This window comes from Myxocyprinus asiaticus, chromosome 36, assembly GCF_019703515.2.
Source record: "Myxocyprinus asiaticus isolate MX2 ecotype Aquarium Trade chromosome 36, UBuf_Myxa_2, whole genome shotgun sequence".
In the NCBI taxonomy this organism is placed as follows: Eukaryota; Metazoa; Chordata; class Actinopteri; order Cypriniformes; family Catostomidae; genus Myxocyprinus; species Myxocyprinus asiaticus.
The window spans coordinates 27,480,644-27,504,794 of record NC_059379.1 but is presented as its reverse complement, the minus strand read 5'-3'; the positions used below and the strand labels follow the sequence as shown (position 1 = coordinate 27,504,794).

The 24,151-nt window shown below is 36.7% G+C and overlaps 1 protein-coding gene across 7 annotated transcripts in view; it reads left to right on the top strand.

Moving 5' to 3' along the window:
• LOC127427068 (C-Jun-amino-terminal kinase-interacting protein 4-like) overlaps window positions 1–24,151 on the top strand; it is an 84,881-nt gene that overhangs the window by 44,172 nt on the left and 16,558 nt on the right. For 6 of the 7 annotated variants that reach the window (XM_051674409.1, XM_051674410.1, XM_051674412.1 and 3 more), the window contains 6 exons: window positions 3,868–4,018; window positions 19,830–20,040; window positions 20,709–20,802; window positions 21,041–21,162; window positions 22,198–22,255; window positions 23,956–24,108. In XM_051674409.1, the coding sequence (XP_051530369.1) occupies window positions 3,868–4,018; window positions 19,830–20,040; window positions 20,709–20,802; window positions 21,041–21,162; window positions 22,198–22,255; window positions 23,956–24,108 (789 nt within the window). The remainder of the gene's footprint in view (window positions 1–3,867; window positions 4,019–19,829; window positions 20,041–20,708; window positions 20,803–21,040; window positions 21,163–22,197; window positions 22,256–23,955; window positions 24,109–24,151) is intronic. The other variant, XM_051674411.1, reaches the window with a different exon arrangement.

The window sequence follows — 24,151 nt, the reverse complement described above, 5'->3', positions numbered from 1 at the left end:
TCAAAAATTGTCCCCCATTCACTTTCATTGTAAGTGCCCAGATTTTTGCTCTTAAAAAAAAAAAAAAAAAAATGGGATGAGTCAAAATAAATTTTGTGGCCAGAAATGCTGTCATTTTAACTTAACTTGTATTGAACCCGGAATATTCCTTTAACATTTACGGATTGGCCACATTCACTTCCCTTGTAAGTGCTTCACTGCAACCCAGATTTTGCTTTTTTAAAGAAAAGAAGGGACAATTCTGGATAATTTTTTGTGGTAATCAACATGTCAGCCACAAATGCTGACAATTGAGCTTAACTTGTATCGAACCCAGAATATTCCTTTAAGGGGATTTTCATTCATCCAGCTTTTGTATAATATAGATCAAGGCAACTGAACGTAGCTTTCCATTTAAAGAGCACATTACCTGTTTTTGACCAAATTCACCCAAGACTAGTTTTAGTTTTGTTTTCTAAATGTTCTGAGATTGACAGAAGGGAAGCTTGATCTGTACACTCAAGAGACCATTTAGCAGAGATGGACCACTGGTATTAAAATAAATGGGAGAAATTGGAACGGCCAAAGGCCATCAGATGTAGAAAAGGAAGTCAAGCCTTACAGGTAAAAATCCGGTCACCTTTTAGATACAGATATTGTTTGTCAGTCAACTCTGATCATACGCATGCATACATACATACACACACACACACACACACACACACACGTTGGTGCAGCTGTCATTATGAGGACTCTCCATAGACATAATAATTTTTATACTGTACTAACTATAGATTCTATCTCCTACCCCTAAACCTAACCCTCACAAAAAACTTTCTGCATTTTTACATTTTCAATAAAACATCGTTTAGTGTATATATATATATATATATATATATATATATATATATATATATATATATATATATATATATATATACAGGTGCATCTCAATAAATTAGAATGTCGTGGAAAAGTTCATTTATTTCAGTAATTCAACTCAAATTGTGAAACTCGTGTATTAAATAAATTCAGTGCACACAGACTGAAGTAGTTTAAGTCTTTGGTTCTTTTAATTGTGATGATTTTGGCTCACATTTAACAAAAACCCACCAATTCACTATCTCAAAAAATTAGAATACATCATAAGACCAATAAAAAAAACATTTTTAGTGAATTGTTGGCCTTCTGGAAAGTATGTTCATTTACTGTATATATATATATATTTTTTTTTTTTTAAGCAATTTAAATTATGGGGACACTAGAAATGTCCTTATAAACCACATTTATGGCATAATACCCTTGTAATTAACAGATTGTAACCTAAAAAAAGTCCTCGTAAACCACTTAAACCTGACCCCCCCCACACACACATACACACACAAACACACACACACAGATTTTACTGCCTGTTTTAAATATGTTCTTTGATCGTAATCTTTACCAACTATTTTGGAGATTTCGGTCTTTGCCCATTCAAGCCGATAGGAGCTGTACATTTATGCTGCTTGTTTACTTTGAAAATAGCTGCCCAGCCTGCCCGGGAGCATTCCAAAGATGGCCGCCGAGTGGACTGACTTGCCTTGAAAGGGACTTTGCTTCTGTCATACTGGCCACTACTACGTGCAGGAACAGACACTGACTGCACTGGAAAGGTTATTGAACTCTGGACTCGAAGTTCCACCCCTTTGTTAAACCATGACCTTTGCTGACTGACGTGTGATTGACAGTATATGTACTCTGGTTGTGTGTAATTACACAAGGTTTTGGCCCCAGCACAGATTTTGATGTAAACATCAGATAGAGCTCACTGTCTGTTTGCGGAGCATTGTTAATGACTCTGTGGTCCAAACAAACCCATGACCATGCATCATTGTTCATTTTGCTCAGAATTTTCTGCTTCAGTTTACCATGTAGACCTATTTGCATTCATTTCCATTTAATTTTAAAGTCACTGAAGTGCATTTGACTTGTGCACAAGGAATGCTTGTCCCTCGATAGAGGCAAGCCACTTCTGTTGGCTACATTATCATGTTTGCTTGTGAAAGTAACTGTCTGGCATTGTATTCTCACTTCTCAAATTTTTGTTTCCTACCAGTATTTTACCAATTTGAGCCCTTTCCTTACTGTACAGTTTTAGCTGAATGGAGTCATGTGAGCAGGTCTGGTCACTCCCTACATAATGTGCAGTCAGCAGGTTCAGGATTCTGAATACTGCTACTGCAGCACAATGGCAACCAGAGGACAGGAAGAGGGACAGTCGGCGAAGACAAAGTCCCCTCAAACTCTCCTCTGCTCTCCAAGAGGAGCTCAGTTATTAGTTCTGGTGTACTTTTTCTGTCATGACAGGGCTCCAGATTAAAAAAATGTCTACGGAGCCATTGGTTCCTAAAATGAAACATTTAGTTTTTAGTTGCCAAATTACAGAATTGCAGATAAGAGAAACAAAATATGCACTCTTACAGTCATTTACAATGTATTACAATTTAAACAGTAGTGAACATTTTCATATAACAAAATGAGCAGTAATTGATCCTTTGCTAAGCTTCGCCCCCCTTGGTTATGGTCACTAGCTTTGTAGAACTTCCCATATGAATAGGAAATGGGTGTGAACGCCGTGGTTTTTGGCAAAATATTCTCATAAACGGAATGGATAATATTATTATGTGGGATGGAATGAAGAGTAATATTGTAAAGCATATTTACTTTTTTGTAAAAGAAAATTACTGTACACAGTAATTTGAAAATTGTGCAGACTGTGTATCAGAATTGAGGCAAACGATCATCAGTCTCATAAAAAGAGAAAAGGGTCACTTGATAGCGATTACAAATCTCATAACATTAGTGTAAGTGAAAAGAACTGCTTATAATGTCTCATAATACACTCATTTTGATGCTGTGAACGGTTTATTTACTATCACCTTTACTTAATCAGTATGTAAATGAATTAATGGTAAGTTGTTACCTTTAATTTACCTTGGAGGAAATGTAGGTGTCCTCACTGATGTTTTACATGCTCATTTGGGAATGAGGTATGACACAGTTTAATCCATAGCATGCTCTTCTCAATATTTTTTTTTAATTAAAAAGAAAGAAAAAAACACTGCATGTACCCTGTTTAGGAACCTCGTGTCACTGTTACAAGTGACCCAGCAACAAAGTTTTTTAAATTTTTGGATCATTTTGATAAAATCCTGCTTAAAACGACTCAAACACACATTACTCCCATAGGCTCTCATTGTAAAAAGGCAAACGCTTGTCAGAGTAATGGCGGCAGGGCAACAGTTGCTAAGACAGGATTGGTCAAAAATGCTTTTAAGGCAGGGCTTAGCGAAGGGTCAATTCATCAACAGCAGACCATCAGCAGGGGCAGATTTAACAAGCGGGCACCCTGAAGTCCACCAACCATCTCTTCTCCAACCACACATAACCAGGTGTACCTAGGAGAATTTGTGCTGTTTTGAAAGCAAAGGTGCTCACACCAAATATTGATTTCACTTTTTTTTATGTTTACTGGACTTTGTATGACGTTAATTGATAAATTAAAACTATTTATGGCATTGTTTTTGAAGACATCCTCACTATGCAACATTTTTCCCAAGTGCCTAAAACTTTTGCACAGTACTGTACGTATATTCACATTTTATAATTGCAGTAAGGCACTCAAGGTTGTGCTGCTGTATATTGTGAATTTATCCCACTGCACTTCCTGCCTAATAACGCCTTTTAACCATGATTATATTCACAATATATCACAGCCTCTCATACCTTCTTGCTTAATTCATATACCAAGAAAATTTTAATTGAGTATTTAATGCAGTTACAACCCATAATGGGTCTTACTCAATTCATAAAGTTTGCAATGGTATACTTACTGTGTGTACCCAGGAAGGAGCGCCCTGTCTCTCTGGGGATTTTTTCATTGGCCGGAAGTGATGTGATGACCCCCGAATTGCAAAGAGAAGCCGTGGAGACTCCAGGAACGGACACATGGAGATACAACAACCTCAGCCACCCACGCTCCAAAACCAGCCTCAAGGTGAGAGCAACATAAACCAATCCCTGTCCCTTCAACAACACTCAGTGCAGGCTGTTCCCCAATTCCCAGAAAGAGAACATGGGTTTGGGGGAATAAAGGCGAAGACAACATGGTTAGTTTGTATTAAGAGAGCTTCCCCCTTGTATTATGCCAGAGCTGGGCACTGCCAACAGGGAGGAAGCTCTTTCTGAGAGGAACGCTGTGCCCGCTGTGCCCTGTATGCTTAAACAGAGCTTCACTGGGGCCAAGAGGCAGACAAACAAGCCACTGCTGATCCTGGGTCAATTGTCTACTGTGGAACAGGCAGCCACACTACAAAACACCCCCTGCTCTGAAACCTTCCATCTCCCATAGAGACCCACGTCACTAGGCCCCTTCATACATATTCATGCTTATGAAGTAATAATTCGTCATCAACCTCTTGCCAGGTTTATGTTCAGAAGCATCTAAACTCAAAGCTCAGGATAAACAATCCACAAAATTTGTGTGCTACCTTATTGGGTCTGAGTATCACCAGTTCACAGTAGGGCTGAGCGATATATTGAATATGAACTATATTATTGCGATTATTTTGCTGACAATGTAAAATTGACCAATATCGTGAATATAGCAATTATTTAACGTGCTTTTATTTGGCCATTAAGTTTCCTAACGAGAGCATCAGTAATTTCACAATCCTTCAGGGCTGCACGATTAATCAAAATTAGTGGTTGACAGATATGTTTTTTTAATTGTGTTATCCAGAGTGCAGATTGGCCGATACAATGCCGATATATCACACAATTTAATATAGGAAATAGTGTAACATAAACATAAAATTATAAACTCTTATTTAGCACTATATTTACTCCGTTTCACACAAAACTTTAACTAGATAACAGTTTCTTCTGATTACTTTTTAGTCATAAATTTTTTTTTAATTATTTGCACATGAAGACATTTTTAATATATTAGGAAGGAGAAAATAACAGTACACACAGTAGTCCAGCAACCATGGATGACATGTCCACATTAGCAATTGTATTTTCTCCTAAAAGACCCAATCAAACCAATTGTACATACAATGAATTGTGAAAATTACATTTACTTATCGCACACTTGAAGCGTTTTTACTTTGAAGTTGCACTCACATGCTCGTGCGGATCCAGCGCAAGCAGCAATATCCTGACAGTTTAAACAACCTGGATCGCCTGCTTGGATTATCATGGACTGACCTTTATGATTTGTGAATCAGAGGAACTTTTTATTCTGATCCTGAATTTTGATTCTGGCTGATAGAATATGCGCTTCAGAGGAAGATATTAGATGAGTGCTCGACAGAAAGAAAACTTGAGGTTTGTGAATTACATCTATTCAAACGAGATATCTGCATATTTGCAGATGGTATATAATAGAAGTTTTATTAGTATTTGCCTTTTATCATTAGAAAAGAAAGTAAAATGTTACAGGGAACTACTGAGGAGAGACTGATTGAATACGTGCTTTAGAGGTAAATAAATGAGCGCTACTCAGGATGCTGGATCTGCTCAAGTTTTGTGAGGTTGGTTTATTAGGCTACATCTGTTTAAATGAGATATGTGCATATTTGCAGACAGTATATGATATTAGTTTTATTGATAATTACCTTTTTAGCATTAGACAAGACAGTTAAGTTACAGGGAACTGTTGAGGGGAGAGAGAGAGAGAGAAAATGAAACAGGTGAGCATTTTAACAATATGAGCTCAAACGCGCCTGCCGCAACTCTGATATGCAGACCGTTTAAATGACACTGTGTTGCACTCCGGTCTATTATTGTAGTAACACGATGGCACGTAACAACAAAACGAACCATGACTGGTCGTTTACATGTCTCAGTTGCTTCACATGCAAGCAGGCGATTCTCGGCGCCCTCAAGAAACAAATCGGCCAAATGGGAAAATTTATCGGCCGATGCGGTAATAAAAAAAAGTCAGAATATCAGCAGATTTATCAGCCTCGGCAATATATCGGTCAACCACTAATCAAAATAACATCAAAATGGCGAGTTGTTCATATGTGATTATTAATCCACAAAAGGCTGCGATTTAAAGACAGATAAACAATTCAGAACGAACCGGTGACGTGCTGACCTGTGTGCACACGCATGGCAGCGCTCTCAGATCAGTTCACGTGCATTGTGGAAACAAAGTAATGCAGGTTCAAGGATTCCGCAGTTCTAAACAATAGTAACCGCTACAAATTATTATACAAGTTTACAAACATTGCACAGAATAACAGAAAAGGAGGAGATTACAGCGTTTCAGGAAATGCGGAACATTTTAAACTGTCAAATACATATTGCCTTTTCTGTGTCTAAATAAAAGCTCCTTGTGAAGATGAAGTAAATACAACAGCACTTTCAGTGTCAAAATAAAAGCCCCAGGTGAAAGTGAAGTAAACAGGACAGAAATATATTTTTTGTATAATGCAAATCTAATCAAAGGAATGGAATCATTGCATTCTACTAGTTCAGAGTGCATAGATCCATAAACCTTAAACAGTCTTAAAAACTAAATTATCCACAATCCTTTTTCTCAGTTCATTTTATTTTATATCTCACAGAACAAGAGAACACAGACGTTTTGGCCTCATGGCCTTCCTCAGTGTCTGTGTCTATAACACAAATCTAATAATCAGAATAATATGAATAATTCAGCATTATATTATAATAATCAACCTGACGTGCCTCACAGTAATAATTTAGTATTAAGCAGTGTTCAACTGGGTTTCAAAAATAAGTCAGTGAAGTAGCTTTGCACACCTTGTTCATTCACAAAAATGTATTAGTAAAAACATTTGAAGGTAAATAATGCTTTTTATTAAGCTACTATGAATCATTATATATGAAATCTAAATATAAAGGGCATATCAGTGAAAATGATTGAATTTCATTTTCCCTTTTGTTTATTTAAAAGGTAATTATTTCTGAATAGATTTTCATTTAATGTCTTTAAAATATTGAATCTGCTTGGCTACAATGGCTTTTTGGATGAAATGATGGTTCCTCTGAAAAATACTAATAATAATTCAGAGCAAAAACATAATTATCGAGATATATCGAAAATCATCTATAGGTAGCCCTAGTTCACAGCAAGGATATACCCACTTGTTCAAAATTGGAGGGATCAGAAGTAAAATTTAAAGAATCTGTCATATGAAAACCTTGATCAACCACTTGTCCCTCTCGACGACTGTGCTTACTTGCACAAAAACATTCTGATATTAATCAGAATATGATCATTTTCTGAATATGTAAGTGTCATGTAAACACTTAACTTATTGCCATAATCAAATTTATCCAATATTCTGCTTTCTATAAAACTGAATAAGGAAGCTGGAGCTGGCAAATTACCAGTTTAATCAGAATAATGAGTCATGAAAACGGTGGGTGATATTAGAAATAGACAGTTTCGGACAGTCCAGCTTTGAAGAAAGACATTTTTAGAGTGAGGAAAATTATGTATTTTTTTACTAACTTTTTTCAAACATAAAAAGAAATGTCATGTCATTTTGCAATTTATTTTGCTCTTATGTTTTATTGTTAAGGACATAAGTAAATGAGTTGATTAAATTACTGTCCAAAATTACTAAAATGCAGCATATTAAATGACGAGTGATCATCTTTAGTATTTCTATAAAAGGACAACAGAAAGATGCATGTCTAAGTTTATTCAGATTATGCTGATTACATGTTTACAGGAATATTCCAACAACTGTGGAGCATGTGATTGTTTTTGTTTTTTTAGAAGATAGACTTAATCAGAATATGGACCTTAATCATGAAATGATGATGTGTGTAACATGGGCATTGTCAATGGTTTTTGTGGCTCTGGTTCACAGTGGTACTGAAGACCTGCGTGATCTGAATCAGACTTCACAAACTGCATTGATTTTGCCAGCAAGGGTGGCGTTGTCGATCTCTCACATCCTGGAATAGACTGTCCTTGAAGGCTGTCTCATTCTCAGAGTATCCCTAGAGTCTGATGCAGGCAGGGGTTTCTGAAGGGTGGAGATTATTTTTTAGCTCTCAGAAGCAGGGCAGGACAGAATGCTTACTGGAGTCTGATTGTGTTTGATGGTTGTATAGGTTACAGAAGCCATGGTAATACCTACTGGAGCTTTGCTGCTTTCAAACATCCTTGTTTACTTCTATACTACAGTACTATGCAAAAGTTTTAGGCACTTTTGAAAAGTGTTGCATAGTGAGGATGTCTACAAAAATAATGACAAATAGTTTTCATTTGTCACTTAATGTCATACAAAGTCCAGTAAACATAAAAAAGCTAAATCAATATTCGGTGTCACCACCTTTGCCTTTAAAACAGCACCAATTCTCCTAGGTACACCTGGACACAGTTTTTTTTGGTTGTTGGCAGATAGGATGTTCCAAGCTTCATGGAGAATTCGCCACAGTTGTTCTATCAATTTAGGCTGTCTCAATTGCTTCTGTCTCTTTATATAATCTCAGACTGACACGATGTTCAGTGGGGGGCTTTGTGGGGGCCATGACATCTGTTGCAGGGCTCCCTGTTCTTCTGTTCTAATCATTTCTATTTGCAAAAGGAACGTTTGGGAGTCTAACATTTTTATTTCCTATTGACACACTAAAGCTGAAGATATAAATAACCATCTTAAGACAAATGTTTGTGTGAAACATCTTATGTGCTTAAGACTTTTGCACAGTACTATATCTCATATTGTCTCTTCCTCTGATGATGAAGACTTCATCTTCTACTTTTCTACTTTTGGCACTTTTCCACAGTTTTATATATTTTGTGATTATGTTTCTCTCCCCTATACTTCGATCTGTTCCAATTTACAAATCCAATTATCCAATATCCGATCCACTTTTGCATATCTTATGTGTTACATGTTTTCCTTCTGCAGTTTTCATTAAATATTTAAATACATGTTCACTGCATATTCTTGACTGTGCTTTTTATGTTGAGATTTGACCTACTTGGCCATTCAGTTGCCACAGGAATGCAGTTTATATCTCTTAAGATATATGATAACTTAATTTATTCTTCAATTAATCACAGGAAAGTAATCATTTAACCATGTTGTTTGTGTTTTATCTTTTATGCTGACATCTGCACACTGTCAGTCCTCCATGCAGAAATATCTGTCATCATATTAGAGATGGATTTCATACATTCTTTTGGTTTCTTTAAAAGGGTCATAGGATATTTCACGGCCATTTCCACCCTCTCTATGACCCTTTACGACTTCTATTTCAACGGCCTCTTCTCCTGTGAAATGAGGATCAACTCTTACTTAAAGGCTGGTAGTTTGCTGTGGAGTCCAATATAGTTTGCGCTGCCCCATCCTTCAGTAACAATCTCTTTGCTAAGCCTGTATTATATTGTGACATGAATGTGTTTTACTGTAGATTTGAAAAGCCCAGTCTTACACCCCACACCCGCTCTGACCTTCACTTCACACACATCAACACCTCCTGCAACCACCCTCCTCCCCCTCCTGCTACTCAACCTGCACTAAAGATCTGTGAAGAGGATATGTGCCGGGTCTTCCGGAAACAAAAGACAAGAAAAGCACAGGGCCCAGATGGTGTTTCACCCACTTGTCTAAAGTCATGTGCTGACAAGCTGGCCCCCATCTTCACACAGATCTTCAAAAGATCACTGGAGCAGTGTGAAGTTCCCTGCTGCTTCAAATGCTCCACTATCATCCCTGTCCCAAAGAAACCCAAAATCACAGGACTTAATGACTACAGACCCGTTGCTCTGACGTCTGTGGTCATGAAGTCATTTGAGAGACTGGTGTTGACCCACCTGAAGGACATCACTGGACCCTTTCTGGATCCCCTTCAATTTGCTTTTCGAGCAAATAGGTCTGTGGATGATGCAGTCAACATGGGATTGCATCGTATCCTGCAACATCTGGACAAACCAGGGACATATGCATGGATCCTTTTTGTGGACTTCAGTTCAGCTTTCAACACCATCATCCCAGCTATTCTCCAGACTAAATTAACCCAACTCTCTTTCCCACCTCTATCTGTCAGTGGATCACTAGCTTTCTGACAGATAGGCAGCAGTTAGTGAGACTGGGGAAATTCACTTCCAGCACCTGTACGATCAGCACTGGTGCCCCCCAGGGATGTGTGCTCTCCCCATTCATCTTCTCCCTGTACACAAATGACTGCACAGGGAGGTTGAACAGCTGGCTGTCTGGTGCAGTCAAAACAACCTGGAGCTGAACACACTCAAAACAGTGGAGATGATAGTGGACTTTAGGAGGAACACCCCAACATTTACCCTGCTCACCGTTATGAACAGCACTGTGGCAGCAGTGAAGTCATTCAGGTTCCTGGGCTCTACCATCTCACAGGATCTGAAGTGGGAAACCCACATTGACTCCATTGTGAAAAAGGCCCAGCAGAGGTTGTACTTCCTTCGCCAGTTGAGGAAGTTCAACCTGCCACAGGCGCTGCTGATACAGTTCTACTGAGCAGTCACTGAGTCTGTCCTCTGCACTTCATTAACTATCTGGTTAGGTTCAGCTATGAAATCGGACATCAGAAGACTACAAAGGACTGTTCAGACTGCTGAAATGATTATTGGTTGCCCCCTGCCCTCCCTTCAGTGAAATGTACACTTCCAGAATGAGGCAAAGGGCTGGAAAAATCGCTCTGGACCCCACTCATCCAGCCCACTACCTTTTTGAATGGTTGCCTTCTGGCTGGCGCTACAGAGCACTGAACACCAAGCACCAGAACCATCAGGCACAAGAACAGTTTTTTTTTCCCTCAGGCTATCCATCTCATGAACAGTTAAAACTGCTCCATTGAGCAATAATTATGTGCAATACACAGCTTAGTCTATTTATATTTTTCCAAAATATCCTACCTCTTCTGCCATTACATTTCCTTGCACTATCTATATATAAAAGATTTGTATTTGAATATATATATACACTGGCGGCCAAAAGTTTGGAATAATGTACAGATTTTGTGGTTTCGGAAGTAAATTGGTACTTTAATTCACCAAAGTGGCATTCAACTGATCACAAAGTATAGTCAGGACATTACTGATGTAAAAAAAACAGCACCATCACTATTTGAAAATTTTTTTTTTTTTTATCAAGTCTAGACAGGCCCCATTTCCAGCAGCCATCACTCCAACACCTTATCCTTGAGTAATCATGCTTAATTGCTAATTTGGTACTAGAAAATCACTTGCCATTATATCAAACACAGTTGAAAGTTATTTGGTTTGTTAAATTAAGCTTAACATTGTCTTTGTGTTTGCTTTTGAGTTACCACAGTATGCAATAGACGGGCAGAAACGGCTTTCTCTAGAAACTCGTCAGTCAATCGGTTTGAGGAATGAAGGCTATACAATGCTTGAAATTGCCAAAAAAAACTGAAGATTTCATACAAAGGTGTACACTACAGTCTTGGATGACAAAGGACAACTGGCTCTAACAAGGACAGAAAGAGATGTGGAAGGCCAGATGTACAACTAAACAAGAGGATAAGTACATCACAGTCTCTAGTTTGAGAAATAGATGCCTCACATGTCCTCAGCTGACAGCTTCATTGAATTCTACCCGCTCAACACCAGTTTCATGTACAACAGTAAAGAGAAGACTCAGGGGTGCAGGCCTTATGGGAAGAATTGCAAAGAAAAAGGCACTTTTGAAACAGAAAAAAAAAAAAAAAAGGTTAGAGTGGGCAAAGAAACACAGACATTGGACAACAGATAATTGGAAAAGAGTGTATTGGATTTTATCCCTATTGAGCTTTTGTGGGATCAGCTAGACTGTAAGGTGTGTGAGAAGTGCCTGACAAGACAGCCACATCTATGGCAAGTGCTACAGGAAGCGTGGAGTGAAATGTCACCTGAATATCTGGACAAACTGACAGCTGGAATGCCAAGGATCTGCAAAGCTGTCATTGTTGCATGTGGAGGATTTTTTGAAGAGAACTCTTTGAAGTAGTTTAAGAAGTTCTGAATTTTTTTTTTTTTTTTCTAATTGTAATAGTAATTTTTCATGTTATTAATGTCCTGACTATACGTTGTGATCAGTTGAATGCCACTTTGGTGAATAAAAGTACCAATTTCTTTCCATAAGAGCAAAACCTGTACATTATTCCTAAATTTTGGCCGCCAGTGTATATCAAATTTTTTTGTCTTATTGTGTATTTCTGTATATACTTATATTTTCTATTCGCTTTTTATTTTTATTCTATTTTTGTATTATCTATGTCTTGTTGTTATATTGTTTGTGCACTGGAAGCTTCGGTCACCAAGACAAATTCCTCATTTGACAAAGACAAAGCTCATTCTCATTCTCTTATTCTCACAGGTTCACAAAATAATTTGGTCTGAAATGTGCTGCACAAACTGTTAAGATCTGACTGAAATAATCAGGGACCTTGTTAAAAATAAACTTCATTTCTAATGTTGGGATTCTTCAAAAGGATGCAGAGTTGTATGTGCTACACACAGCTAGGAACAGCATAATACTTGTTTAACTTTGCCACTATTTACTCTTATCATTAATTCTTCTGGTGTTTAAGGATATAAGTATCTATCCTTATTACTCTGCATTACCTCTTGGTGACCGGGCTGGCCAAGTTTCTGAACACCCAATAGAGCTGTTCAGACATGGCGTCAATTTTTTTTTTCAACTTATGAGTAAAATAAGATCTGTGGAAAACATTACTTCACGATTCTTGGACGTTTTGTTCTACAACATATATTACACACTTTCATTCCTCAAACATGAATTTTGAAGCTGCCGTGTGATTTCTAAAAAAGTATGCAATTCAATACGTCTTCAAAATTCACGTTTGAGTTATGAAAGTGTGTAATAAAATGTCCGTGTGTTGTCAAGTAATGTTTACCGGCACAGACATTATTTTACTTATAAATACAAAACTCCCATTATAAAACCCCATAGGCAAATCCCGAGGGAACCCATGGCGAATTCTCTTCCAGGTTTGTGGGACTACAAACTGAACAGCTCTATAGGTAGGCCTGTCATGATTATTAAATAATCATCTGAATGTGGTTATTTGAGAGAACCAGGATTATTGTTCACTTTAAATTCCTATCACATTTTACTGTCCAAATAAGCGATTGAATGGTACGTTTGAGAGAACTCCGACCGCCTCACTGAGCCACACTGCAGACTGGACTGAGAGCTGCTCCTGAAGAGCATGTGAAGATTAACCGCTTCTAAACCAGACTTGAAGTGTTGTGATGCACGTGCCAGCTGTGGATGTTTGCGCCAAACTCCAGCGAAAATATAAATGCAAATTTTAGTAAACACAAACAGCTCCGGTTTCACTTTAATTTAACGATCATGTAATGGCAAATGTTATTTGTCGTTGTGCATTCTTACATGCAGTGTTATTGACATGCAGCACAGAGGAGACCTGTCATGCCCACTTACTCTGTTTCTAAAGACATAAAAAATAAAGAAACACTGAATCTCAAAGGTCTTTCTTCATGTGAAATAAGGGCTCGTGGGTTTAAACGGAGAGCCTTAAAGTCATGTGTGAAAGTGAATATTTTTGAACAGAAATATTTTACTATTGCATAATATAATGTAATATAATAACAGTGTAAATGCAAAATGGACCAAGACTAACGCTGTCCAAAAAAGAGAGATATTTTAAATATTTTTAAATATACTGTATTGATATTTAAAATATTATTTTTAATTTATTTCATAAGTTTTTAAAGCCTTAAAGGAAATCATGTAAAAGTTAAGTAACTAAAATAAATTTAATTAAATAACTTCTTTATGAAGCACACATACACTTGTGACAAAAGTATGACAGTTTGTATGAAAATAATTTGTCATAATCGTAAAAGCCCTAAAACAGACAATCGTCATAAACACAATTATTTGTTTGACAATGAATCGACAGCCAGATTTTATAACCATGACATCCCTACCCAATAGGTGTCATTGTTGTGTAATTGTGGGTGGTCATGTGTCTATATAGTAATCCATTCATGTGAGAATGTCACAGAAGTTAAAGCTCATTTTTGCAATTAAGTTGCAATAAATGATGTTTTTTTGGAGTGCTGGAAGTTTTGAGTTCTGAAATGTACTATATGTTTATACAGTACATTTAAAGTTTATATGTATGTATGTATATATATATATATATATATATATATATATATATATATTTCTTAAAATAAACACAATTTCTCAATTTCGACATGACCCCTTTAATGACGCTGGTGAATCATCTTGGTCTCAGTAGCACAAAGGCAACATCAGACTTCCACTGTGAAGTCATACAGTGGCCTTTGTGTGCTCCGTGACTCTGCATTTTTCTCTGTATCATCCTCCAGAGTCTGTCATGGGCTCAGAAGTACTGCTCTGGCAGGCTGTTGAGAGAGCAGAGAAAACTAGGGCATGACTTACTGTCAGCCTCTCCTCGGGTTAAATTGCTCAGAACTGACACACTGCGAAATAGTGGGCACACGCTGCCATGGCAACCAGCAAGCATATGGGAGCATCTTGCGAACAGGGTTGTGTGTGTGTGTGTGTGTGTGTTTGTGTGCATATGTCAGGGAGAGACAGTGAGAGAAAGAATGCTTTGAAGTTTGTTCTTCGCAACAGGAGAGTAAAACCTATTATCGGTTCCTCTCATGCAAGGTGGCAGTGGCTCTCCCTGTGGGTTAGTTTTTCTTCCATAACTGATTGATTGTAATGAGAGGTTTTTGTTCTTTATATAGAGCCCAGTCACCAGGTGCAGTGCTGTTTGATTAGTCACATTAATAAAACATCTCATTATCTAGAGTGCTGAAGGGCAGCAGCCTCTTTGATTTGTCTACCAACAATGTCCAACGATAACACTTTAAACTAAAGTTACATTTGTTTACATTAGTTAACAATATTAGTTAAATGGATAGTTCACCCCAAAAAGAAAATTCTCTCATCATGTCCTCACACTCATGCCATCCCAGATGTGTATGACTTTCTTTCTTCAGCAGAGCACAAACAAATATTTTTAGAAAAATATCTCAGCTCTGTAGGTCCATGCAATGCAAGTGAATGGTGATCAGAATTCTGTAACTCCAAGAATCACATAAAGGATACCTAAAAGCTATCCATATGACTCCAGTGTTTAAATCAGTCTTCAAAAACGATATAATAGGTGTGGGTGAGAAACAGAACAATATTTAAGTCCTTTTTTTACTGTAAATCTATGCTTTAACTTTCACTTTCAGATGTGAAAGTGGAACTAAACAGGCACCACATGTGACTCTCAGATGTAAGAGTGAAAATGGAGATTGATAGTAAAAAAGGACTTTTTTATGGGATATATGGATTTAAACACTGGAGTCATATGGATTGCTTTTATGTTCCTTTATGTGATTATTGTGGCTACAAAGGTCTGATCACCATTCACTTTCCTTGTCTACAGAGCTGAAATATTCTTCTAAAAATCTTTGTTTGTGTTCATCAGAAAATAGAAAGTCATACACATCTGGGATGGCATGAGGGTAAGTAAATGGTGAGAGAATTTTCATTTTTGGGTGAACTGTCCCTTTAACATGAACTATCAATGAATGAACAATCATTTTACGCCACTTATTAATCTTGGTTAATGTTAATTGCAACATATACTAATACTTTTAGTATAGTTATGTGCTTACATTAGTTAATACATTATGAAGTAACGAACTACCAATGAACAATTATATTTTTAAAAATTAACATGAACAAAGATGAATAAATACTGGAAATTACATTGTTCTTTTTAAGTTAATTATGCCTAATGCATTACTAATATTAACAAATGTAACCTTATTATAAAGTGCTACCTGTCCAACAGTATATGTACATGCATCACTGGAGTTTTATGTCATTTGTCAGAATTCCCACTAGGGCTGCAACTAACGATTATTTTGATAATCGACTAATCTAGCGATTATTAGAACGATTATTCAACGAGTAATCATTAGCTCTTAACCAATTATTCAGCTTGTGCCTCGACTTAAAAGGTTGTATTAAATGTGCTTACTAACAATGAGGACAAAATCATCTTTTAAAAATACCTCTAAATGACATTCACTGAATTAAAGGGAAAAATACTTTTTATTAAGTTTAATTCAGCAAAAAATTCACTGCAAAAAATCCTATTGTTATTAAGTGTTTTTGTCTTGTTTTCCATTTAAAATCATCTAAAAATCCTTAAAACAAGATACATTTACTTGAGAAGCAACATATAAGATATTTAGACTTGCTTTAAGAGAAAGTATCTTAAATATAAGTGGATTTTGTATAGAAGTGTATTTTTTCTTTTGGTTATACTTCTGCAAGTGCAGTAAAGACAAAATATGCTTATATTCAAGATCTATTCTCTAAAAGCAATATGCTGCTTCTCAGGTGAATGCATCTTTTTTAAAGGATTTTTAGATATTTTAAAATATTTGTATTTTTAATATTATATTCAACATTCTCAAATAACTTTTTTTTTCTTCTGCAGTATAGCTGCTAAAGTAAATGTATGTTGTTTTAAAGGAGTTTTAGATATTTATATTGGGAAAACAAGCCAAAACAAAAACAAATAAAAACGTATTTTGTTGCAGTGTATAATGAGGCGAAGACTACCTCTCTCACCTTTCTGTTCATTTCAATCCATCTTTAACTCACAAAAACTCTTATCAATAAAGCTGCGTATTGCCAGCTGTCTTCACGATAAAAAATGCACAGTGACATATATATTATGATTCAATAAGTCGTGAGCCATCACGTTATTATCTAGCTGCATTAAGCGTGCGCTCGAGGGATGAGCATCCCCGCAACGGAGTGTGCATCAGCCGGGTGCAGTTTCAATCTCTCCCCCTTAGATCAGGACATTCGCACAACTTATAGAAGAGACGTTGACCGCACAGAGAATTGTCTGTTTCGGAGTTTGTAGTTATTTACATGATGTGCTTCCGTATTATTTGAACTTTAACAAAGCTATATAACTGCATTAAAGATGTAATGCCGGGGTGTTTCCTTTAAAGACGCTCGACACACAAGATTTACTTCAGCGGAGCGGCAGCTCCAGCTCCACTTATTCCACAATGAGAGTGCTTCTGTATTTATATATTTTGTATTTTTGTATAATTCCCCTCATACTTTGTGATCTACATCACCTAAAGCTGTGAAAGTTTGGAGTGCATCTGGGCTGTGAGTTGTGTAATTCTTCCTCTCCTGTGTCAGGCATGAGCTGTAGTGCTGCTCTCACGCGTCATCATTAGAGTTTAATGTGATCTAACGATTATTTGACAACGAAAAATTTTGTCGACAATGTCGACTAATAGTTTCAGCCCTAATTCCCATCACAGTGTCATTTCCACCACATCTCAAATTCTGTATTGTGCTTTATAGAAACAAGTGGTGGAAATGACGGTGATGAAAATTATTTTATTTTTTTTTTATAAAATGCCAGACTCCTTTGTCTTGCTAACAGTTTATGTAAATACACACAAATAATATATTCTCACTTTTGCATAATGTAGCTTGACCTTGATTTTTTTTTTCTTTGTTTTCTTCAAACATAACTTGTCACTTGTAATTTCAAAGAAATTCTTTGTAAAATTTTTGCACAATGAATATTGGAATAACTTAATTTTTTTAAATTTTACTCTTTGTTTAGATTATCATCATTTTAAACGTGTTAATTTGTATTTTATAGTGGATTTTCTTAGTTTACTATTGAAAGTCTGGAAAGTCTTAAAGAATAAAATCTATTAATCTAATTATCTAAATAAATTATGAAAGCCTGGTAAAAGATTCTAAGTCAGTTTTAATATGACCTTCTTATAGCAAAAGCAAATAAAGTTCAAATCTGTTTCTTTTAAATAAAAATCTACCCCTGGGAAGAGCCAGATTGCATGGAATCCTGGCCTACAGTGATTTTCTGATGGAACCACATTTTTTTCTGTAGTTACAGCTTAATCTGTTTTTGACAAGCAAGCTCTGGATACTTTTTGGGGAAGGACTGCCTGATTTTTATTTCTTTTGTAATGCAAATGCAGTTCCTATTGGCATTATAAATCCAGTGAAAAGGGGTTAGTACTGCCCTACCTGCAGGATGCTGACTGTAAATTTCTCTCTGGGCAGCTGGATGCAGATGAATCCCTCAGGAGAGGGGAGGGTAAGAGTTCACAGGACAATTTGGAAACCCAGTGGACTGACACCAGAAAGGTAGCCCTATCCGTAAATCCTGCCATAATCCCCATGGCAACAGCCGTGCAGTGTAGTGTGCTGTTCAGTTTGTCACCACACCTCACCATTTTTGTCAATATTGGAAACATGTTTCCTGGCAGTGAGAGCCCATAGTCCAAAAACTGCTGCATGCAACCACCTACTGACAGCATTTAGTGCAATTCAGCTCAAGTTGAAGTGAGGCACCTTTCAGAGGTATTCAATATTTACATCTTTAGTCAATACCCCTGGAAAAATGTTACTAAAACAGTAGTCTTGGTTGCAGTCAGCATCTATGCGGTTGATTGCATGCTGTTTCACTTAGTGTGTGTATTGTAAACAGTTCCCCTAATGATGCTGCACTCAAACGCAGAATCTACAGCCCCACTGCAAAAGAAAACATATTTTCCCGAGTTGTGAATGTCCGTGTGCAGTCTGAATCGAATGTTGGTAAGATAAAAAGAACATATACCACAAAATAATGGCAAGGAAACACGTCTTTCAAATGAGTTTGTCCTCACGGGTGGAACGCAACAACATCCAGCGTGTGTATTCCGATTCACATACAAATGACTCTTATAAATGATTCTTTTTAGTGAATCGAAATAGAGCAACCCGTGTAATCCGACAAACAAAAGACTCTAATGAACTGATTCTTTTAGTGAATCAAAAACAGACAGAACATCCAGTGTAGTCGAAAATGACTCTTATGAACCGGTTCTTTTAATAAATCATTCAAAAATACTCACAAACTGACTGACACATTTTCCTATGCCAAGTATTTAAAGATTCATATTTGCAACAATATGTTTTTGTAATAAATATTCATTTATTAAAAAAAACATTAAAACATCACATTTCTCAGCGAATAATCAGAGGATTGGCAAGTAGCATGTAAACTGGATTGAAGAGGTTTGCCCAATTCATGTAAACATCTTAATTTAATTATTCCTTATACTCTGATTTTTGCAATAATCTGAGTATTGATGTACATGTAAACATAGCCATTGTTTGTTTGGTTTCTTCTATTCATATCTTGTTTTGCTCTATTTGTGTACTTCCGTTGGTTATTTCAGTTATATTTTTAAAAGCTCAGTTGAGTATACAAAATTAAACAATAATAAATCAAACAGGCCATAATCTGCTGCTATGTCTTATTTGCTAAAGTTTTTTTTTTCCTCTAATCATCAGTAAATTTCTTAATACACATCAAATTAATATTTAAAACATTCCTCATACACAGACACAACAGTGTTGTTTCTCAGATACTTGGCATGATGACACTCTAGCATTATACTAATTTGTTTTGTTACATTACTTAGAAACCATGATCAAATATTTAAAAATGGATTTGCATGTCTGTCCTAGTCCTACAACAAGGTCTGTGTAGCATGGTGTGTAGAGTATGGGTGATGGCTTTCTGGACTTGAACCACTGTGTTAGATTTCATGATTAATATGAATTGTGCCCATCCTCAATTAGCACAAATGTGCGCTTGCTGAAAATGTATCATGAATTTTATATTAATATGACTAATGACTAACTTGTCACTTATGTCACTGATAACTTTATATCACTTGGGTCTGTTTACAGGATGAACTCTCTGATGTCAATAGGGGAGAGTCCAAATCAGCCACACCCATGTCTGCAGCAACTTCAGATGTTACCATGGCGTCAGTGGACACACCCAGGACAGAGGAGGCAGAGGGCCTGAACAGGAACCTGAATTCTAGCAGTGCTAAGCCAGACAGCAGTAAGAACATCAGAGTACAGGACGCTGTGGTAGCAGAGATGCCATCTGCAGGTGTCATAGTAGAGATTCTGCTATAGCTTAAAGACCTTACATTCACCATCCTTCAGCCAGAAAACACAGTTTTTGTTGTGTGTGTGAGAAGAAATGTTCTTTTTGAAAAACATACAGGAAACGTTGAGCTCACTTACGTTGTTTTCACATTTAGAACAGTGGCTTGTGTACAAATCCAAATGAGATTTTCTGCTTATCCCCTGCTGGTCTACATTCACTGCTTTTTTTGTGTGTTATGTTTTTTTAAAACTTTTTCATGTGCACAATGCTTTGTCATCATGACAAGTAACAAAGCTTGAAGTCAAAGTGTGTTAATGCCAAACTATAAGCTAACAATAAAGCAGAACATATGAAATCAATCAGACAATCCATTGGAATTCCAGATTGCATTCACATCAACCATGAAAATGGAACCCAGACCTTATATTACACATACTTGAATGTGGTTCCTTAGTGTGAACTTGAGCTCAAAACACAGTGAACTTCATACTAATCAAGCGAACCAAGCTTTGTCTGTCAAACCCCAATCTGTGCCAAAAATAGTGTGTAAGCAACATGAGTCACAATATTTAGTGCCTAGTTTGTTGTCAAGTGCGTAATGAATGGTGCCATTTTATATATAATCACATTTGAAACACAATGGCTGAAGTATTTGTGCTCTGGCACAGATCAAAGTGAGAATGCAGAGAGGTCAGAGGTTCAGGCGATCATTGAGTCCACCCCAGAGCTAGACATGGACTTAAGTGGATGCAAAGGGTCCAGGTACGTCAAACCTGATTCAGCCATTCACACAAAGTACTTCCCTTATCACTCTGACCAAGTGACAGGACACTAGCAGCTTTCATTTTCTACTCTCAAAGTTTAAAGATAAAGGGGCACCTTCAGTCCAAACCACTTTCATTGAAATTGTTGAAGAACATTTCACTTGTAAGTTAATAGAAGGAGAGGCTTTCCCTATCTTTTGTCTTTTCCTCACTTGATTTTCTCTCTCTTTCTCCAGCACTCCCATGAAAGGGATAGAGAACATGGCCTTTGACCGTAACACTGACTCTCTGTTTGAGGAGCTCTCCTCAGCAGGAACTGATCTCATAGGGGACGTGGATGAAGGTGCTGATCTGCTGGGTAAGTTCTGAATTACCCAGAGCTCAGATGGGCTCTGATTATATTTCCTCAAGATTACACCAACCGTAAAGTAAAAAAATGCATCACCATTTACTCTCACGTTGTCCCAGACCCGTTTGACTTTCTCTCTTCAGTGGAACACAAAAGGTGAATTTAAGAAATTCCTGGCCACTCTTTTCCATAATAGGGACTGAGTCTCTCAAACTCCAAAATGCACCATTAATGTGCTTAAATAAGTTATTAAAAATAGATAGAAATTGAAGTTGTTGTTCATTATCAAGACGTTAAGTCGCTTTACTTAAAATTGTGCCTTCCACTGAAGCTCTGAAATGGTCAAAAAAGTTCTAAAAAAGCACTATTAAAATGGCCAGACAGATTTGGAATGACATGAGGGTGAGTATACAGCATGATAAAAATTTTTGGCTGAACTGTTTCTTTAAAGATTCACCAGTGTTTTTGACTATAGTATATTTTTGATTCTTGTGCTTGTATTTTTTTCCTTTTGTCATATTCTTTTTTTAGTAGTCATCCTGTCATTTAAACGCATATATTTTCACTAACCTTCACGGTCTATTCCATCTAATCATGTTGTTTTCCCTCCATGTTTGTCGTGCTTCATTTCGTGGCCTTTTCTTTCCCCCAGACGAGTACTCTGGTGTGTATGTTTAAACTATCTTCATTTTAGCCAGCTGATTGTCTTAGAATAGAAGCTTCGAGAAAACATTTTGTGTAGACTTTATTCCTTTGCTGTAACTTAGTAGTGTTACTTGTCTTTGTCACTCACTAACTGTTTTCTTTGTTCTTTGGTTTGCATGTCCATTTTTAGACCTTAATTTCTTTGGTAAGACTGGTTTCTTGAAGTTTATCTCCTTTTCATGTCTGTGTTTGTGTTCTCTGGTGAATTTTTCTGTCTTAGAAATGGCTGTAACAGTATTTGTGGTGGTTAAGAGGTCTGGTTTGTTATGCCTACACATTTAAGCCATATATATTTGTATAAAAGAAAATCTGTATTTGTTTATTGTTGTTGTCACGTAGGTATGGGTCGTGAAGTTGAACACCTGATCCAGGAGAACACTCAACTACTGGAGACAAAGTAAGATATGATGTGATATTACTAGTCTGACCTCTGACAGCCTCATGCATTGCACTTAGTCCTGATTTCCTCTATACAGCCCAGTACTGCCCCATGCAGTGCTTAAAAGGAATTACAGCAGAGCTTAAAGTAAAATCTGGATTTAAAGGTGCACTTGGATTTACAGTGACACCTAGTGGTGTGGATGCAGCATCATTCAAAATCAATAGCTTTCAGTTACAAATGCCATTGTAGAAACTCACTATTCACAATCAGCCATGATTAATTTAATCCAGGAGTGAAACTGTCCAATAACAAGACGGTTACTGAGATTAAGCGAGTAGTATTCAGCTGGTCTAAAATGGCAGCCCTCATGAGGGTGCCCCTGCCCCATGTAGAATAAAACAGCTTATATAGGTTACTGATATGACTAGAGTCCTTATCTCAAGTGAGTGGTCATGATTTTGTACATATGTTTCAAAATTACAATTCATTTCTTTAGGAGTAAAACTTTTTTAATGGGGAAAAATTGCTGAGTGCACCTTTAAAGCTAATGGGCCTCATTCATGAAACTTTTGTAAATATATGAGTAAATAGGGAGTAATTTATATGTCTAATGGACCTTCCAGAAAACTTTCCTCTGGATTCACAAATGCTGCGTACACCCCAGATTTGTTAGTTAAATGTATGTTAGTGAATTCCAAACATTTGTAAACAGAGGGCGTGTACATGTTTATTCACAAGGATCATAATCCACACACATGAAGATGCCATATAATGAAGGCTCCAGACTTGCTAGAAAATGCTTGAAACATCTATGCATTCACATCGTACAACTTTGATCTAGCAAACACAATAGCATCTCAATGAAAGTGAGCAACTTTCTGTCATTACATGTCATTACATGTTTTTTGCCCCTATGTGAATCAAACAGTCCAAGATAAGTTTCACTCATTTGTTTATTAGTTTTTTCTTTTATTTATTTATTTTTTTAATTTCTATGTAAATGAAGTCATGGCAGTTTGCCTGAAAGAACACAAAATGTTTGGATGTCTGACATACGATTCACACAGGAGCAGGTGTAAACTGTTCATACCAAATAACATTTTGAAAATACGAAAATATTCATGATTCCGAGAAATTAGAACAGAGTAGATTTACAATACACACAAATTCATTCTGCTCATGTTTTATGAATGAGGCCTCGTGTTTTTGTTCTTTTTTTTGTTTTTTTTGCAGAATTTTTTCTCCCAATTTAATATGAAAAATAAATTTTTTATATTGACTGGCCCATCGAGTTTATACAGCAACACTGGCTCAACCAATGGTGTGGGTTTGCAGTGTGACTACCTGTTAAAACCAATGGAAAATGGGAGTATTTTCTGGAATCTGTAAATACAATTATTGTTTTTGCAAATTCCATTTGGTGGCACAAAAATGAAACACTTCGGCTTTAAGAGTACGAAGTCAGAAGTCAAAATAACTTTATTGGTCTTTTTCAGTGATGGCATTTTAATTGAATTATAAATGTATTTCACTCAAACCAGGTACATACAGTATATGTACATATAGACACCAGCAGTAAGATAGATAGAAGACAGCAAATTAAACAAATTAGACGACATATAGTGCTACAGTATATGCAAAAACTTGACAAAATGCGATTGTAGAAACAGATAATTGAAATATTACTGATAGATGCATTCCTGTGTTTGCTGCAGGAACGCCCTGAACGTGGTAAAGAATGATCTGATCGCTCGTGTTGATGAGCTGGTCTGTGAGAAAGATGTTCTTCAGGGAGAGCTGGAGGTTCTGAAACAGGCCAAAGAAAAATTAGAAGAGAGGAACAAAGAGCTGGAGGAGGAAATCAGAAGGTTAGTCATTTCAGACAGATAAATACCAGCATTTCAACCAAGC